The sequence below is a fragment of the Nanorana parkeri genome, unplaced genomic scaffold (assembly GCF_000935625.1).
Source record: "Nanorana parkeri isolate BGI_ZX_2015 unplaced genomic scaffold, ASM93562v1 scaffold2693, whole genome shotgun sequence".
Classification (NCBI taxonomy): Eukaryota; Metazoa; Chordata; class Amphibia; order Anura; family Dicroglossidae; genus Nanorana; species Nanorana parkeri.
Window position 1 is genome coordinate 70072 of NW_017308961.1, and position 20123 is coordinate 90194.

Genomic DNA, 20123 nt, shown 5'->3' on the forward strand with positions numbered 1-20123 from the left:
AAAAAAAAAAGCCAGTATAGCTTGAGAGAGATATCTCTCGATCTATACGAGCTGTCAGAATGCCGGCAAAAGCCGGCATCTGTGACCGCTCTGCTGTGACTCTCAGACACCCGATATTAAGGTATCGGGTGTCTGAAAAAGGTTAACCCTTTCATTAATGAATGCCTCTGTAGTAAGGGCATCCATTAATGAATGTTAAAAGCTGATTCTCAGCGATTAACAGCCCTCTAAAGCAGCAAATAACTCGTCACGTACAGTGTACGTGACAAGTCATTTGGTCCCTTTGTGGCTGGACGTACAGTGTACGTCTCCCGTCACGAAGGGGTTAAGGCATTTTTTTAATGAGAGGCATGTTTGACTATTGCATTTATCATTCTGTACACTTTTTGTGCTCTGTATGTCTAGAAAAGGATGAAGAATGAAGATGATTACGATAATGATTAATGTAAGTTGGGGGAGTGGCCTTTTTTCTTGAGGCATTGTGGCAGAAGAGAATAGTGAAAGGGAGAGGTAAGGAACTGAGCAACTACAGTTCGCAGATATAGACCACAGGAGTCTATCCGCAGGCACAAAGCAACAAATATACATTTAACATGCAAACACCAGTTATGATTTTTAGCATGTTACATAGTTACATAGTCTGGTCTGCTGGATGTACTCTGTACTCTGTACTCTGACAACTGTGCATTTGAGGTTCTCACCAAACATTATGTCAAGATATAGTTACCGTCTTTGCTCAGTGTATTGGCAAATATGTTTAAAAAAACCACAAAATCACTCTTGGTTTATATATGTAGTGTTAAAGTCTATTTCCAGGCAAACACCCCCTCTGTATTGCAGGGGTTAACTGCCGTTTATGCCTAGGGGACAGGAGTAAAGCAGGTTTACTTGCCTGATCCCTGCTCCCCTGGCAGTCGTTGCTTAACTTTTCCCCTTCCACTATGGCTCACTGTACTCAAATCTAATGCAAGCCCTGCATTGGACATGATAATGTCAGCAGGCCTCCAACGGATGGAGTGGAGGAAGGAAGAGGTTGTGGCTGCCGGCCATGAAGGAAGCACAAGTAGAGATCAGGTAAGTAAAACTGCTTTACTCCAGTCCCACAGACATACATGAACAGTTAACCCTTGAAGTGCGGGGGTAGGTTTTTTGTTTGCCTTGAGATAGCTTTTAAGGATATGGTGACACTTCATTGATTTCCAAATGCAAAAAAATGTTGCTGTCCTGAGAGGCCATGGTTAAATGTGTTGAATGGCTTCCCCTGGACCATAAATCTTTTATAATACTGCCATAAATATGTTTTAATGTGCAAGCAATAAAAGCCACCTACTGGCTTTAGAACAGTAAGGTTTATTTAAACTGTGGGTATTCTTTCAGGTACTATTGTTTCCACCAATTGCAGCCAACAGGGAAAACAGGAAATTTAAATACATTCTGTAAAGGTGTTTTTCACAAATGCAGCAATGTCTGTGCTGTACACGACTTTCTATTTGCTAGTTAAATGTCTTGAAAGTATTAGATAAAAAAAATCCCTGCAAAGCTAAACTAAAAAAAAACAGTCAAATCATGTGTGTCTTTTAGAACAGAGCTCTGAAGAAATCTGACAGCTATTAGACAGTACACCGCCCTATTAAATAAATATATATATATATATATATATATTTCAATATTTCTTGAGTTATTATTTTTAACTCAGTGACCAGTAAATTAGGAAAACTGCTAATGGCACTGTGAAAATTCATCTTTTGAACTGCCCGACCTGGTACAAAATGTTGTCAGACCACCAGAGGATTTTAAAACAGTGTATCACAAAGTCATTGCACAATGCTTATATTAATCTAAGGCAGGGGTAGGCAACCTCAACACTCCAGCTATGATGAAATTACAAATCCTATGAGGAATTGGTGGACTCTGACAGCCACAAGCAAAGCCATAATGGGATTTGTAGTTTTACTACAGCTGGAGTGCAGAGGTTGCCTACCCCTAATCTAAGGCTTCAGTGGACATGAGCACTGTGGTAATCAGTGGGACTGGAGGTGAGGAGAAATCTCATTAGTGGAAAGCAAGTCAGCATAAACAACAAGAACAAAAAGCTTGATAGGTGGTCTTCCTCATTCTAGACCAGTCATTCTCAACCTGTGTAACCTCAGGACCCACATTTGTCTTTGGTCATTAAGTCGCGACCCAATGTAATGCACGGCATTGCGGTACTGAGCGTTCCAGTGAGGGTGATTGAGCTGTGGACGGGAGGTGCATTTGGGGTGCCATTCAAATGGATTGCAATACACCTTCCACACCAGAACACATAGTAGCTGCGACTGCGTAGTAAAATGCAGTAATGGCACAGGACTGTTTGATTAACGCACTGTACTATTGTGAATGGGCCCTCAAACACTGACATATGCACACAATCTCACACACAACCACAGACACAATCTCACACATACACACTCCAAATTTTTTTTTTTTTTTTTAACATCCCTATCTTACGAGAACTGGAGTGGATCCTTAGCCTGGGGTCATGTGGGCTGCTGTGCTGTGATGGGCTCCATCCATATGTGCATTGCTTGTACAGCTCCGTTGCTAACCCTGTAGTGGTGCCGGGACCCAGAATGTGACATCACTCTGGTCCAGGCACCTCTACAGGACATGCGAGGGAGCTTTACGAAATACACATATGGATGGAGTTCTCTCTCTGCCATAGCCCCATTCCACTCCACCTCAAGCTGACACTCGGCACCAGGCAGCATATTTTGAGTGGCTGCTTGGTGCGAGAACTGACAGTGCTGCACTAGGGGGAGGCTGAGAAGCCTCTCACCTAGAAAAGTGGAAGGCATGTGGCGACCCACTGAACATGAGGTCGCAACCCACTTATGTGTCAAGACCCACCAGTTGAGAACCAAGGTTCTAGACTTTAAGTTCTAGCTCCAGGCACTTGAAAACTATAAAAAATTGCCCCCCTCCCCTAATGAAGAATCTATTACTCATTCTTTTCCAAGGGATAAGTTAATGCACTAATACTCGCCACACTTGACTCTTGGTCCCACAATCTTCCCACTGCTGGTTCAGTTGTGATGACTGATCCACCAAGCTGCTTTTCTTGTCAGTCTTTGACCAGTCTTGTTGCCATCCCCTATACCATTGTCATCACGCCTACGCTGGAATCAGTGCAGGACCAGCCACCCCATCTCCAAAATGGAGTATGGCTGCTGGTAGGAATGTCTGTCCACTGGCTCTAGCAGGACTGGATTAATGTACATATTAGCCATTGTTAGCCCATACCCTAAATAAATGAGCAATAGAGGCTTAATCAGCCAAGGGTAGGCAATTCTAATTATTTTTTAAGTGCCGAAGTTATGTTGGGCACACACCTTACAACCATCGCAAGACCTTTGTCATGCGATGGTTGTAAGGTACTTAAAAAAAACATACGATCTGCCTATCTTGGACAGGCAGATCGTACTTGCGATGATCGCAAGCCGCGCCCCCCCTGAGGGGCTGGCTTCCGATGACCGCAATGCCGAATGGGCAGTGTGCGCTTGCTTTTATCTTACGAACATGCTACACACCCGCGTACGATGCTTGGCGGGTTTTCGAACATGTTCGTAAGTTTAAAGTCGTGCGACCTTACAGTAGTAGAGGTCACACGGCTTCCACACACCTTACAATAATCGTACGATCGCGGGATTTCCCGCGGTTATCGTACGGTGTGTGGGCACCCTTAGTGTGGGCACCCTTAGTGTGGCCACCCTTATTCCTATACTGTGCTTATAGGTAATTCATTACCTTATGAAGGTAATTATTAAAAAAGGTTATTTAACTGTAGATCTTTATTTTGGGTCTTATTGCTTTAGTAATAAAAACACATGGCCGTTTTGCTTTTCCACTTCCTTTATTAAGAATTGAACATAACATATATTGCAAATTAATTAAGCAAAGAATATATTATAAGAACATCATACTGAAGAATCAGAAAATATCCATACTTTTTTTTCTAAGTGTGATTATGGAAAGTGTCGTACTTTAACGACAAACAAAGCTATATAGCTATATGATCATAAAAGCTTATTATTACCACTTGTCCTATAGATAACTTTCTCTTGGATTTGAAAATGCATTTAAAGAAAGTTAAAATCTTTAGTAGTGATACTTGTTAAGCTTATTATATACACCCTGCGCAAGTACAAGTTTGTATATCCATGAAAGTATAGTTTTCTTTGCCTCCATCTGAACAATTCAGCAGAACCGTCCTCGGGTAATGGGTTTCTTCTTTGCAGCATTTGCATTGAACCTTCACTTTACTGTCGTCAAAACTGAAAAAGCAAAAAGCATGCATGATTTTCTGGAAGTAAAAGGTGGAGTCTGTTAAACCACTATCTGTCATTCCTGTCCTGAGTCACATTTACCTATGAGCAAAAGTGTATTTACAGATCAAATTTTTTTTTTAACTTCCACCTTCACCTTTTAAGTATACTCCACCTAAAACTGGCATTTCAGTTAAAAGTGGGCACCACTGTGCTGAATCACTAGTTCATTTCCTATATCTCTCAAAAACTCAAGTAACAGAATGTTCTTGTTGTAGTTTATGCCTCTCATCTTTCTTACAAAACCATAATAGAGGTGCCTCTCCCTGCTGGATTTCACAGTTGTTTGTATATGCTATAAGTCAAATCTTCTGAGGAATATTATGCTCTTACTAAGTATTTCAAAAGCTGCTGCATTGGGCAGAACTAGGAATTCTGGTGGAGATATTTCAGCACAATAAAATATAAAGTCAGCATGTATTTCAACCTGTCTACAGTTACAAAAAACTGAATGATCATTCTTATGTGGTGTTGACCCCTAAAAAAACCATTTTATGATATGCTTTGCAAGTGTGTACAGTTTTACCTGATGCTCCTTGGGCATTGTCCATTGCATGTTGAAACGTCAACTACAGCGTTACAGTTTTTGTACACTTTGTTTCTTGAATTTGTGAAAGAATGGTTTATTTTTAGTTTTGCTTGCGTTGTGTTACAGGTAGTGTCACCTGCAGTGAAGGAAAACAATTTTATTCGCAATTTCATACAATTTATTACCAGATATTTTAAGTTTACCTGTTCTTTAACCATTTCCCTACCACCAGCGTAAGGCATATGGTGGAACCAAAACGTTTCCAGATGGCTACTTCAGCATGCCTTTTGTCAGCTGCATTCAGCCTTCTGCTATAAGCTCATTATGCCTCCAGCTGACAATCTGCTTCCCTGCATTTCCCCTATAGTCCCCCTCTGATCCCCGCTCCTCTCCTGGGGACACAGAGCACATCATGCAGCCAGTGCCCAGCCAGGGCAGAGCAGTTCAGGATGGCAAGTAAAGGATCAGTAAATGTGTAAAATTTACCAATGCTTCCCTTCACTGAAGAAACTCCAGTGTTTGTTTATACCTGAGGAGATAGTGAATGTTTACTATCTCCCTAGTTATGAATGAACAGGAATGCTTTATTAATTAATGGGGAGATAATAAATGTTTACTATCTCATTCATAAGTTTATGAATGGCCTGGAGGAGCTCCGCGTATATCACTTCCTGTCCATTCATTACTGGGGACATAGTAAGCATACTATGCCTCCTCAGTTTGTGAATAAACAGTAAGCCTCTGTACTGAGCACTTTATGTTCAGTGAGTGCTGAGGGCTGGGCCTGCAGAGAAGGAGATTGAAGACTCTGGGGGGAATTCATCATAGCAATTGTGAGTGTTTGAATTTGCATGTGGTCGCATGGAATACATTTGCACCAGATTTATGTTGAGCATAAATTAGATTAAATAGACTCCAGGAAAGAAGACTCCAGGAAAGAAGACTCCAGGAAAGAAAACTCCAAGCAAAAAACTTAGCTGTCGCTTCCTGAAGAAGTGGTCATGGGGACTTATTAAGTTGCGATTGTTTTGTTAGGTGATGCTCCAGTTTCAAGCAGCTGCAGGACAAGTGCAGATGCAAACAGTTGTGAACGTTCGCAAAACATGTGCATTTGGGAAAATAGCGCAACCTCTGGTCAAAACAGATGCACATGTCAAAAGGAGAGGCTAAACAGATTTACACATCTGTTTTACACAAATGTTTTTTTCTATTTTTAATTTTATTTTATAAACTTTATTTCTTTTATTTGTTTAAATTTTTTGGCAAAATAGCGCAACCTCTGGTCAAAACAGATGCACATGTCAAAAGGAGAGGCTAAACAGATTTACACATCTGTTTTACACAAATGTTTTTTTCTATTCTTTATTTTATTTTATAAACTTTATTTCTTTTATTTGTTTACATTTATAATTTTTATTTATTTAACTTTTTTTACTTTATTTGTCTTTTTAATTTTTTACATTTTTTTTTTACTTTATTGCTGGGAGCAATAGCCAGTCTGCTATTGGATATTTTAAATTGCAATAGCCAATAGCAGGCTGGCTATTGCATCTGCCCACTGCCTGCTGTCAATCAGCATAGGAGGACCTGATGGAGAACTCTCCAGTGGGCAGGTGCAATAGCCAGCCTGCTACTGGGTATTGCATTTTATCCAATAGCAGTCTGGGTATGGCTCTCAGCCTGCAGATGTAGAGGAGGCGGGGGGGCGGGCAGAGGAGAAGCGGCCGGAGCCGAGAAGCGGCCGGAGCGAAGGAGCTTCAAGATAACAGTCATGGTACACACTGGAGCACACAGTGGTCACTAGATTACACTGAATGCACTGGAGTCATAGGGCACATAGGAGTCACTAGATGACACTGGATGCTCATGGGTTGACTAAAATAATGGGGACCACAGGGGCACACTGGGGTCACTAGAATGACACAGGATGCACTGGGGTACACCGAAGTCATGGGACACACAGGGATCCTTAGATTATACTGGAAGCTCAGAGTTGCACTGGAGTCACAGTTCACATAGGAGATGTTAGATGACTACTTAGATGACCACATCACATAGGTAATTCTGGCAGGTGTGGAGACTAGAATGAAAGGAGAAGCAGCAGATTGATAAGTTCATCTCTAAGTAATTCTGCTCTTTCCCCCTATTAACATGCTCCTTGCGCTGGTGCGCAGGTACTACAAGATTCCAATGCCAAGTCAAATTTAGGTATTTACACTGCTTGCATTTAAAAATCTAGATTTAAGGATATATTATGATTACAGAGCTGTATCAACAGACTTCTGACACAACAGGCTTCTGACTCATACATTGTGCCATGAAAAAATAAATACTTTCACTTACATGTATAGCAGCATCCATATTTATCATATGTTCTCCTTTCCTAAAAAGCCACATGGTAATAAAGTATAGTTAGTAATCAAACAATTAAATTAAATGAGCACAGAGCAATGTAACATAACTAGTAAATAATGTTGTAATGCACAAAGTGCATCCTTAACAATATTACAAATCTACCTGGACTATAATCGTATGAACAAGAAATGTGTCATGACAGAAACAGGGAGGCTGCCATTGTTGATCTTATCCTTTGAAAATGATAGTTGCATGGTTGACATGCAAACTCACTATGTTTGATAATTTGAGTTATTGATCCAGAATCAGTATGCTGATTACGATCCTGGTTTTTCTCTTACATTCACATCTAAATACTGTACTTGTTCCAGGTCAATTAGTATTAATATTAAACATTCTAGGTGAGCATAATAGCCATCTATTTCATAAATTTCAGAAGAAGGTCAACAATGACAGCCTCCTTATTTTTCTAATGACAGGGTAACTTTTACCTTCTAGAACTTGTACATGTTTAGTTTGCACCACCTTTGTGGAGTTATACGTCTATTTTGAAATATGTTTATTGAAAATAATAATTATAATACTTACAGCGGTCAAACATTTTTTGCCCTAAAATAATGTTCTTCTGGCTAAATTCTAATTTTTTTAATGCTTATGCTAAGTTTTTAGAGGATCTCTATCAAAGAAAATTTGGCCTGCAATGTATATTAATATCCTAAACTGCAAATTTATTTTGATGATTCTGTAAAGAAAATCTTTTTACAATGTTGATATAAATTAAAAACAAACTGAGCAAATCTGTATGGCTGAATTATGAGTTCACACTCATACACAATAGGAGGCGTAAAGAAAACCCCAGTGGATGCAGATGATGGTTTTGACACTTTTCCAGTCTCACAATGCTCTTCTCTTGGGGCTTACATAACAAATCAGATACATAATGGGTCACTTGCCTGCTCCTCTAAACAGAATTAAAACGGGGATACTTCTCTCTTGTTAGGCCAAGGGACCTTTCTAAGGAAGAGTCCACCTAAAGTGCTGTACCAATGTGGAGTGCCCAGCTTCCTACAGAAAGCAGCACACATGCCTCTTCACATTTAGTAAAACTTTTTTGCCTTTTGCACCCATCTACAACTGACCACTGGGATCTCCCTGAAAGCCTCTTATTGTCATTTCTTTAGCAAAAAAGAACGGGGAAGGGAAGGTATATGCACAATATCTCTAATATAAATGAGATATAAATGGGGGTCCCCTAACTATTCAAAGTTATTTAGAAAAATAAGTGTTCCCCAGGGAGAGGGGATCCCACAATTCTTTACAAAAACTACATACCAATTTAAATGGTGAAGAAGGTATAAATTATTTATTCATTAAAAATCCATATCTCTAGGACTCTACGTACACAAAAATCATTGTCATTTATAGTAATTTACAGCAACAACTACAGGGAAGCCCTCCCATGCCTATCCGCAAGCAAAGATGGAAATGTCAGTCCTATTAACCACAGAAAATGGATGCTTACATACCTTCTCTTATGAGAAAATTTTAAATCAAGAGAAATACTTTTCACAGCCATTCTAGCCTCCAAAGTAAATTAGTAAGTGCATTTATACTTTTGTCCATCTCTTTGTAGTTTAGTACTGTTAGCCTCTAAAATTAATATACAATATATTAAAATTAAGACAGCAATTTATCATCGTATTGTTCAGGTAAGTATTGTAAAATTGGTTATGTTGTGTATTAGCTGAAATTTGTATTAGCTGAAAGTTTTTAGTTCTGATTTCATGGTGGTTTGCCTGGTTCTGATGCACTATATTGCTATGGCCAATCTATTTTCTCATACATGCAAGAAACCCAATAATTGCTTTGTTCTTCCTTTTTTTATTTGTTTGTAAATTGGTTTGATAAAATGTGCATATTACCGGTAGGCATGATTGTGGAGGACATTTTGTAGTCTCTGCAGTCAAACCACTTGCAAGACAAGTGTAGATCAGACATGGGTCCATTGGATCTCTAAAGGATTCATTTATCTAGAACATTAACAACAAAAACATGACTTTATGAGTATTATAAATAACCCCAGTATTAACCTTAATCTAACACACCAAAAAATTATATTATGTAATTAGAGTACATGTTAAAGTACATGTAACATGTTAAAATGACTTTACCCCACTCCCACAATGTAACACCTTTTCCTTTATTAAAAATGCTATACACATTACTTCAAGCCTTAATATTTTAAATAAAACTACTTTCGAAAGTGTAGCAAATGACTTTACCTGATATTCTTTTCCATTGTGTTTGCAAGTCAGTGGTGCTGTAAGAAAATAAAAAAATCTCTTTCAACCTAATTTTATAGTAAAACCTTATATACTAACCATAATTTATGCAAATGTGTTACATTAGTAAAAATATATGAGTCAAGTCCTCACTCACCTATAGAGCACACCACACATAATTTTTATACACTACACTAAGAAAACATCATATACCCCGTATGCAAACTCATGAGACAAATGCTCACATGGGGGTCTATTCACGAAGCTGCCGAAGGATCTGGCCGTAGCTTCGGCCGATCCTTCGGCTAGCTTCGGCCCCAGGACCCCTTCAGTTCATTTGAACCGAAGGGGTGCTGTACGGGCTATTCACAATAGCCCGTACAGCTCCCGAACGTGGCCGAGCGGCTCAGTCAAGCCGAACGCATATGCATTGGCTCGGCTGAGCCGCGCTGAAAGCTGAAGCTGGCCGTGCGGCCGGCCATTGGCCGGCCGACAGCCTGCTTCTGACAGCTGGGCGGAGCAGCCGTGATCTTACGGCTGGAATAGACCCCATAGTGTGACTCTGACTTTTTTTATTATGCATGTGGAAGATGCTCCTTTTAGTAAAAACTGATGCAAATATATAGGCAGCTGACATTGTATTCAAATTGTAAATTTTCCTATGGTGGCAGTAGACCTTGGTTGTGTGCATGGGATACTGCCCCCCACCGCCCTCCCTCTCTGCACCTTCCTTTCCACTGCCCAGATCTCCTTCATGATGTTCTCCTCGAACAGAGTGGTCCCAGTGTCTTGTCTTCATATCCTGCTCATGTCAATCACTTCAGCTCGGCCCGGAATGCTGGAAGGACTATGCGCTCCACAGACAGGCTGGCACGGGGCATAAGTAAAGGGAATTGTAATCTGGGGGGCAGGGGCCACAGGCCCTCGGGTAGTGCCCGGCAGCCCGATTGGTCAGTCTGCCCCTGCTTGTAAAGTACTTTGTCTTGTAAATATAGTTTTGTGTGTCATTTGTAAATATGTAACCTTACCAATAAATGGATATTGGTGATTTAACTTATTCTTTGTCCAAGATTTCTCAGATCTATGTGTGTTTATGTGGTTACTCTTATAGTGACTGAAATATATTTTTATATCCACTTAACCTGGTTAAGAGTATTACTTTTTAGAGTAGGAGCATGGTTATTAGAGGTTGGTCAGGTTTGTGGTCTGCAATTTCACTGGAAAAATAGCCCCCACCTGTTGTTGTTGAGAAAAGACGTATCTCTGACTGCAATACAATGTTTATTCAACAACATTGGAAAGAATTAGAACCTCTGTCAGGTTCTTATTAGTGTTTGTGTCTTCCTGTTTCAGGGACAGCCACACCCCTCATTTCTTGTCCCGAACTCACAGTCTGTCACAAGGACATGAAGTGATGTTATATCTCCTGAACATGGTCATAGACAGTGATAAAAACTTAAGAGATATTCACTCATCCTTAGTTTATTCAAAACTTTAAAAAAAAATCTCCAGTTGACTTTAAAATTGCTGAGTAGAAGAATCTTCTAATCTTGACCTGTTACCCCAAGCAGGACCCCTAAGCTCTGGCTGACTTGTAATCTAACCACCCACCTGTAGTTATCTCCAAGCAGTTGCCCTGTGTGTGAGGTACCACCTAAGAAATGCTTCTACATTCTTCACCCATACCTGCCCCACTCAGAGATCAAATTTTTGTAACAGATGCACTAGCCCTTCCCTGCCATATCCAGTACAAAATAAAATGTTTGGCCTGGACTTGTCTTTAACCTAAATTACTCAAAGATTTCTAATGTATCCAATGCACTAAATAGAGTAAAATAAGGAAATGGTGTAATCTGAAACATGGAATAAGACGCATGCCACATGTAGATCATTGTTCACCCATGTTTCCTCTTGATGGCAGGCAATATTGAAAGTTGTCACTGACATAAAACCTGACTTTAGTGAATATTTGTTTTATTTTTTAGGTTTGAATAGAGTGGGAAAGAGTTACTATTGGTCAGTTTGTTATTTCTGTCTGAGGAAATTTTTTCCTCACTTTCTTTCCCTGTGGCGCCTATACAAGAAATAAAGGGACCAGTTGTCATGGGGTAGGAAGGAAGGCAGGCAATAAAAATATTGTCAGATGTTCTAACCCTTCCTCATTCTACAAAAATGTGTTTCGTCTGTATCTCCATACAGATTTCCTATTACTCTCATCCTGAGTGGAAGAAAGGGGAACTCTCCCCAACAGAGTTACAGATAGTAGTAAAAACTTAATATAAGGGCTTTGACATAAAATCTAGATGTATCACAACAATATAGAAAGTAATATTCACTTTATTAACATGCAAAAGGTAAATATATTCCTAAAAGAGCAAACATGTATAAAAACAATTAAGAGGCCACACATAGAACACCCTAAATATTACTACTCTAAACAGACAAAAAACTTTGACTCAATTGTCCCAAGCATCTCCAATGTGGTAACTGTAGTTGAAACTCAAAGGTGAGCAGTCATACACATCTGTTCTTCTTTTTTTTAAACTTGTTCTATTCTTGTGCATTATTTGGATTGTCCTATAATGACTATACTGCAATGCCTTCTACATGGTTTTCTACAGAAAACCACTTAGGACTATATTAATTGAGGTGCCTCTGTACTGCCAAAAGCTATAAAGTTATAAAGTCATCACACTGGACATGCTTGGGATCTTGAGTCCAATAGCTCTTGTCTGACTGAAGTAAAAACTTGATATGTTCTAACCCTTCTCTGCCATACCCAGTACACAATAAAAAGCTTGGGCTGGCTTTGCCTTTAACTGCATTGGTAAGAACTCTTCTTTGAGTTTCTGGGTCAGCCTAACATTTGTGGTCAATGCCAGAGGAAACACTGATGAATTTTCCATTTAAATTTTATTATGGTGTAAAAAGTAAAGAAGTTAGACTCCCCTTGGTGTAGCTGAAAAGACAAGGTTCTCATTGGAGCAGGGCTTAGAAGTACGAAAGAATACCGATTTAAGTTAAGAGAAACTAGTGCATGGATGGATTCAATTTACAATTTAAGTTAACTGCATTAGCACTTACCACAATATCCACAACAAGATGTTCTAGACTGCTTAGATGGATCTCCAAATACTTTAGTTTCATTCATACCACATACTACTTTTTCATCACATGGATATGATCCACATTTCATCTTCCCAGTGTTTCCATTACAAGTACATGTGATGCAATCTTTTTCCCAGGAACCTCCATCCTGTTATTACAACAAACAATTTAGAAACTTGTCTGGCAGTAAAACATGTTTTTTGCATGCACTCATCATAAGACTTACATTGACAAACTCTCCTGAAGGTGTACAACAACCTAGAAATAGAAAAATGAAGTACAGTTTGAAATTGTGGACGAAGACGAAAATATTCATATAAATAAGATGTTGCTGGTGTGGTGATAAACCATCATCATACAATTATGCCACAAGAAGAACAACACCTAAAGTAACAAGAAATTATGGATTGGAATGGATGAGGGGTGGATTGTGACATGACCCCCTTATCCAATTAGCAAACGCCTTGCATTCATTGATAAAAATACAAAGCTTTTGCTCTATGGGAAGCCGCTCAGTACCAGCACTTGCGGCCAGCACTGTAGTATCTCCAAGCTGGACCAATGTATGTATGAAAACTAATGCAAATGTGAAGTTCAGCAAGAATGCACACAGCTCTTGTATTTAAGGAATATTTGTTTAGCCTGGACTTAAACTTTAAAGTAATTTCTGACTGCATAGTTATTTCCACTTACTGACCCCCAAATAAATATCTGTCACCACTACATGATTAAGTATCAGGATTTGCATTAGCCATTATACCTTTAACTCGAATGCATATGCTTTAATACACTAATGAAAATTAATTCACAGTGTTGTCTTATGTGCAGTTTTGTATGTAATATATTTGCAAAATATATTAACCACTTCAGCACTTACAATGCTTTACAACATGCGGCTCAGAAAAATGTTTACATTTCAGCTATGGACTCCTTGATTTAGTAATATCTTTGTGATTATTAATGATATACTGTTAATGGATAAAGGAAAGCAGCAAACAACAGACTTTTTCGGCACCACCATGACCACTAGAATTTGTATTAAAAAGAATATTGTATTGTATACATCTGTGTTAAAATCACATAATAAAGATAATTATTCTTTATTATGTGATTTTAACACAGATGTATGAAATAAAATATTCTTTTTAATACAAATGTAAGTGGTCATGGTGGTGTCTAAAAAGTCCATTGTTTGCTGCTTTCCTGTATCAATATATGTTAGGATGTGGCACTGTCTGAACCCCTGTACATTCCCCTACTAATTAATAATATAAACATGCTCCATATATTATTTGGATTTGTTTTGAGGGGTGAGGTGAGACTGTAAAAGGCCATCTTGCATGAAAGATTCCCCAGTCCACTAGTGCCATATTTAAAATGATAATTTAAGAAGGTACAACAGTAAAACACTTACCTTTTTTTTGTGGTGTTGTGGCTATTAGGGAGAGAAAAAATGAAAAAGTCAATGTATTAAACACTTATGGATCCTGTCCTTAATATACACACACATGAAATACACTTTTAAAAATAATGCAATTAATATTTTTTAATTATCAATTAACAACCTACAAAGTGCAAAAAAAACTAAATCAGATCTATATTTGGTGTGCCCAAGTATTGCCTTTAAAAACAGTATTAGTTCTCCTAGGTACACTTGCAAACAGGAACTCTGCAGGAAGGTTGTTTCAAACACCAAGGGGAACAAACCATTTATTATTTTAACTATAGAAGTATGATGGGGTCATTGTTTTGCTACAGAAGGAATTTAGAACTGATAATATTGCATTAGGTATCTGCCTTTACTTTTTAGCATTGAAGAGACCATTCATTCTGACCAAATCCCCAGCATCATTTGCAGAACGGCAGCCCCTAAACCTTCAAGGATCCTGGTCCAGGTCTTCAGTGAACAAAGTGCTTTCTGTTATAGCCACATATTTCAGATTTGGATCAACGTGGAAAGCCTGTCTCTTATTGGGTGCTGAAATCATAGGTGGGTAGCGCCGCCAGGAACAACATTGGAGAGAGAGTCACCAGCACACCATCATCTTCATGATAAAAATGCCTTTATTAACATCTTTGAATAGACATTTGCCTGATGAAGGGCCCCTTCATGTTCGCAAAACTTTGCACTCCTATCTGTGATATGTCTATTTAAAGATGTAAAAAAAAATACATTTTATTCATGAAGACGATGGTGTGCTTGTGACTCTCTTTCCAATACTTTTTCTGCACAACAGTTTTTTTTTTAATTTTACTGCATATGCATGTTGCTTGGCCTTGATTCCATGTATGAGATATTACTTTTTTTGCTGCAGGTTTTGAGGTTGAGGTTGAGGTTTGCCACTACTATAGGTTCAAGGAGGATCCAGATGAATGTATCTGCAGATACACCTGGATATTTATTTTTATATCATAATTTACTGCATTGCCTTTGAACTATGACCAGCAGGCTTAGAAGGGTCACCCAGAGAGCTTTTGGATAAGCCAGCAGCCTCTCAATAAAATGAAGGGGGGGGGGTGGAAGTGGAGAGAGGGTTAGTATATTGGAAGCTGCTATGGGAAAGGACAGGGAAAGTTGACAAAGTGCATAGCAAGAGATTAGGGCCAGTTATGAAACAAACTTAAATTTAATTTTGATTGCTAGCTAAATGGGCAATCAACCCCTTTGATGCCTTTTTGTGTTCTTATTATTGGGGACTTTTTGTTTTTAATTTTAAAATGTGGTTCATTTAGGGTCAGCAGTCTCGCTTAGCTGCTGCCCCATCCAGACAAGAATTCCCTTTAAAAATAAAAGACTTTTGTTTCAGAGGGTAATATTTTAAAATTTTCATTCATTTTGGGAATATATTGGTTTTTTTTTATGTTGATAGGGTCTTTATTTTAGGTTAATCTACATATTTGCAGAGTAGATTTTTGTTTTAGGGCTATCATCTGGGGGTTTTTATTTATTTTGGGGGTATATATAGATATTTATTAAACAAAATTTAAAAGCATTGGATCATGCATAGAAAAATGTAAAAGAACACACAGCTCAGAGGAAACCTCCTAACACCACCTTGGGTTCCACAGTTGAGGTTAAACAATACAATCATAGGTCTAAACATATGAACATAATGAGAATACAGAAGTATTTCGATGTACAGTATATTATTATATACAGTACAACCTTTATATGTTACAATGTAATTTGCTGTTCATGTGTAACTGCAATTTTAGTGCAGTTAGCCCTAAACTCTACGTGTGTCCCATTTGGTTTCAAAAGTAGCACATATCTAAAACATTTTGACATGCATTCTGCATTTTTTCTCTGGATTTCTGCGTGTTTTAACGCTTGCAAACCCTGAGGAAAAACTTGCTTTTGCCCAGCCATGTTTGCAACTTGTAATGGCACAGCAAGCGTGTTTGTTACGTGTTTCGCAAGCACGCATCAAATCATGCATTTTATGCACGTTTGCTGCGCATTAATGAAACACAGGTGTGAATACAAGTTTGTTTCTTGTCTGCCTTTTAGCTTCCTCTGTTGGTGGCCATACATAGCGGGTAAAGGAAAAGAGGATATAAACAAACTTCCAGCTGCAGGGCTTCGTGTATGAAACTACTGCTCAAACAGGTAACCTTTGCAGTTGACTTTTTGCTTTTTTAATCTATATACAATTTTTGTTTTACAAATAAACATTTCATACATGACAAAGAATTCCCACAACACTATGGGATAGCAAAATAGATGGCACAGAAGAACCAGCCTGACTTGAGGTGCTGTTCTGGTTGAAACTGTGGACTAAGCCGTAAATTTCAAGACTAGATGAATAAACATAAAAAATAATTTGGCTGGTAAAACAGCTCTCATATACTGTACAGCTTCCAACAATCACATGGAACTGAATGGTCCAAAGCAATCTGCTAACAATGGCTTTGATTGCTTCTCAGTTTCAATGACCAGTTAATCAAAATTAATAGTAAGTGGCTTTCTGGCACTGCGGTTGTTTCTAATGCTGTCCACTGTAATTTTATTCTTTTGTTGGATTCAATTGCTGTACACGGTTTGCTTCTACTGAAATCATGAATGGCTTAGTGGATTCCACTTTACTGCTGTATTATTTTACTACGAGTGGTGGTGGAAAAAGCACAATTTATAGAAGATACCTGAAGCTGAACTAGAAGTGCTGAAACAGAAAGAGTGTGTCCTTTGTGTGCTTTTTGGCGTAGTGCACTCAAAGTTACAGTGCCACCAAATCTCATTGGCTGGTCAGGTACTGTAAATCCACCGACACAGTGGTCAATTCTATGGCCGACTTAACTGTCATTCTGTAGTACCCTGTGTCCACCTAAGTAAGTTTAAGCACTGCCGAACTATTTATTTTTGATTGCAGTGGATTTGGGAGATTTTCACAACCAAATCTCTTTAGGATTATTTTTGGCTGCTATCTAGTCAGTCAGATATAACATTGTGTCCACAAATGAATCAAGAGTACATGCTGGAAGAGGAAGTCATATTTAACTGAAATGTATCTGTTTGCTAAGTTGTATACCATAAGAATTCAGGTTTATTTAGTGATATTTAGATTAATGGGATAAAGAAAATATTACCACTACTTACCACAAGGTACTATTGATTATTGTACAAAACATTTATTTTTAACATTAGATTTGCAAGATATATGAATTTACAAATCTGAGGGGAAATTTTTTTTACACTCCATGTGCACCTAATAGTAACAATCAATATGCAAAATTTCTATTCAAGCATATGGCTTGGCACACATGGGTGTTGACAGAATTATTTGCTTCAGGCAGTATCAATGTGGTTCACTTTGATAGAACCCTTGCTCTCTTATTAATTCCCCTTGTGTGGCACCTCTATTATTTTAAGCTTTTTTGACACCTGGTACGTGGGCTTGAAACCTCTTTCCAAAAACAAGAAAACACTTAAAATATACCTGCTGGAGTTGGTGTTGTATAGGGACCTAAATCTTTGGGGGGAAAAAAGAACAGTTACTTTGTTTTAGAATAGTTCAGATTATACAACTGTATATCAAAGTGCTTTAACAAAAAACATTTAAAGGAAACATGCACAAACAGAATACATATGCTGTCATTACTAACTGCTCTTTCTGAAAAATTCTAGTGCCTGGATGCCATGCTAAACTCACTCTGACCTAGAAGATCATGAATGCAGATCAGGGGTTCTGACTTTCCAATCTGCATGTGTTGAAAACATTCAATATACAATCTGATTGTATAATCACCTTTAAGCTCTCCCATTCCACTATTTAGTATAAGGGTTTGTCTGATTTGAAACTATTCAAAAGGATTGTTTAGGTTTGTCTTCATATTACATAGTTTTGGTCAGGGGCGTAACTAGAAATCACAGGGCCCCATAGCAAAATTTTGTATGGGGCCCTGTGATTGCTAGTTATGCCACTTGCAGAGCCCACCATAGACTGTCTATGGTGGGCTCTGCAAGGTCTCAGTTGCGCTGTACGCTTCTTACCTGTCACCTCCGTGGTCGCCGCCTCCGGGCCCCTGCCTCCTCTTCCGTTCCCGGGCTCTGCCTCCTTCTATCGATGGGCCCCGCCTCCTCTTACATCACTGGCCCCACCTGCTCTTAGATCACTGGCCAGTGATGTGAGAGGAGGCGGGTTTGCTGTTAGGCGGGCCCCGCCTCCTTCTTTACTGCAAATGTCGGTGATCGATCGAAAGTTCGAACTTATCGAGTTCTGGGACCGGAAGTCATGCGGTCCCACAACTCGATAAGTTTGGACTATCGATAGAACACCGATGTAACCGGCCTATTCTGCCGCATCTGCTGGCTGTCACTGACACAGCTCCGCAGCGGCTGTGAGTGGAAACATTTTCCTTCACAGCAGCTGCTGAGCTATGTCAGTGACAGCCAGCACCCGAGACGCCATAGCGACCCAGGCGGCCCACACGGCATCAGAGGGATGCCTGGCCCGGCCCCCCTGTGCACGGGCCCCATAGCGGCCGACTGGGTCGCTATGGTGATTGTTATGCCACTGGTTTTGGTAAAGCTAAAGGAGATTTACAATCTGATTGTAAAATCCTTCCATAGCATATGGACAGCTTTAGAAAGTATTGAAGCCATAAACATCAATGGAAGTAGGATTCTTAAAAGGAGCTTAGCAATTACAGTTCAGTACATGTCTCCTTTAAGTTGGTCAGAGTAACATTCCCTCCCGAATGCCTCTACTTAATAGTTATTCCATGAAATATATGTTTCTGAATCTTAGAAACTAAACTTAATCTGGTCTCTTGGGATTATATTGCTATTGTGCATCTCTCTGCTACATTTGGAAATGAAATCTAAAAAACACCAATGGTCGGAAATAAAGTATATTCTGCCTATAGATAAAAACTTGTCTTTTCTTTTTTCAGTACCCGGTCCAATACTACCAGAGCGACCTCCAGTTGGTAAAAAAACCAAAGTATCCTTTTAAAATGATTATAGTGTCATTTACATCTAATAAATAGCAAGTTGCAATTTTCCAGCCTGTTAGGCTGCATTCACACTAGCACTGCTGCATTTAGGTTATAAATGCATTAGAGAAAAGAGGTTGTCTGGGAAGTATAAACAAACATTATCAGGGTTATTCACAAAAGGGTGAAGAGTTTGGAGAAGGCAGGAGAGGTTAACAATCGAGGCCAAAATAGCTGATTTGGAAAAATTCTCCAATTCAGCTCACTTTCCAGTTCAGATATGTTGTCCTAGATTGTTCACTTCTCCTGCCTTCTCCAAACTCTTCACCCTTTTGTAAATAACCCTGTATGGTTCCCAGATCACTTTTGCCTGCATTTAGATGTACCTGCCTTTTTGTAGGTTTAGCCAGCTTTATGTGTGTTTTCATGGATTTTAGCCATGTTTAGAGTTTCTAATCAGATCCTGTACACACAGAATACACCAAAATGAAGATTGACACTCAGTGTGAATGATACCATTAAAAGAAGTCATCATATACATTAAAATGTGTTTTAGGAATGTTGTCTAAAGGCATAGAAATGCATATTTATCAATGCCATCGTGAATAAGGCTTTACACCTGTGGCAGGTACTGCCAAGTCAGGGGGGGTGATTCACTAACCTAAACACACGCACGCACTAGGTGCGTGTGATTTTTACACAACAAAACATATTTATCAACCAAAAAATCTCTAAAAGCATATTTCCACTAATGCCATATATGGAAAAATCATGCACATGATGCATATATAATGCTGCTTCACAGTTTAGACAAAAATGGTTAGCTCATGCATTTACATTCCTGCATTCATCAACACAAGCAACACAATGTAGAGCTAATTTACACAACATCACCTTGCAATTCATGCAGGGCTTTGCACAACACACCTGCTGGGTGTGTACACACTACAAAGGTGTCTAGATTCCACCAATAGATCATGCTGGGAGGGAACACACTACAGAGGTGTATACTTGTTCGTGGCGTGTTTATAAGGTTAGTAAATCAACCCC

At 39.0% G+C, this 20123-nt stretch overlaps 1 protein-coding gene across 1 annotated transcript in view; it reads right to left on the reverse strand.

The window, feature by feature from the left end:
* Positions 1-9077: 9077 nt before the first annotated feature.
* The window catches only part of LOC108802174 (integumentary mucin B.1-like), a 25732-nt gene continuing 14686 nt past the window's right edge, over positions 9078-20123 (reverse strand). Inside the window, exons 2-6 of the mRNA XM_018574041.1 lie at positions 14053-14073; positions 12865-12896; positions 12615-12786; positions 9531-9568; positions 9078-9278 (exon numbers count right to left, since the gene is read on the reverse strand). Of these exons, the coding sequence (XP_018429543.1) occupies positions 9078-9278; positions 9531-9568; positions 12615-12786; positions 12865-12896; positions 14053-14073 (464 nt within the window). The remainder of the gene's footprint in view (positions 9279-9530; positions 9569-12614; positions 12787-12864; positions 12897-14052; positions 14074-20123) is intronic.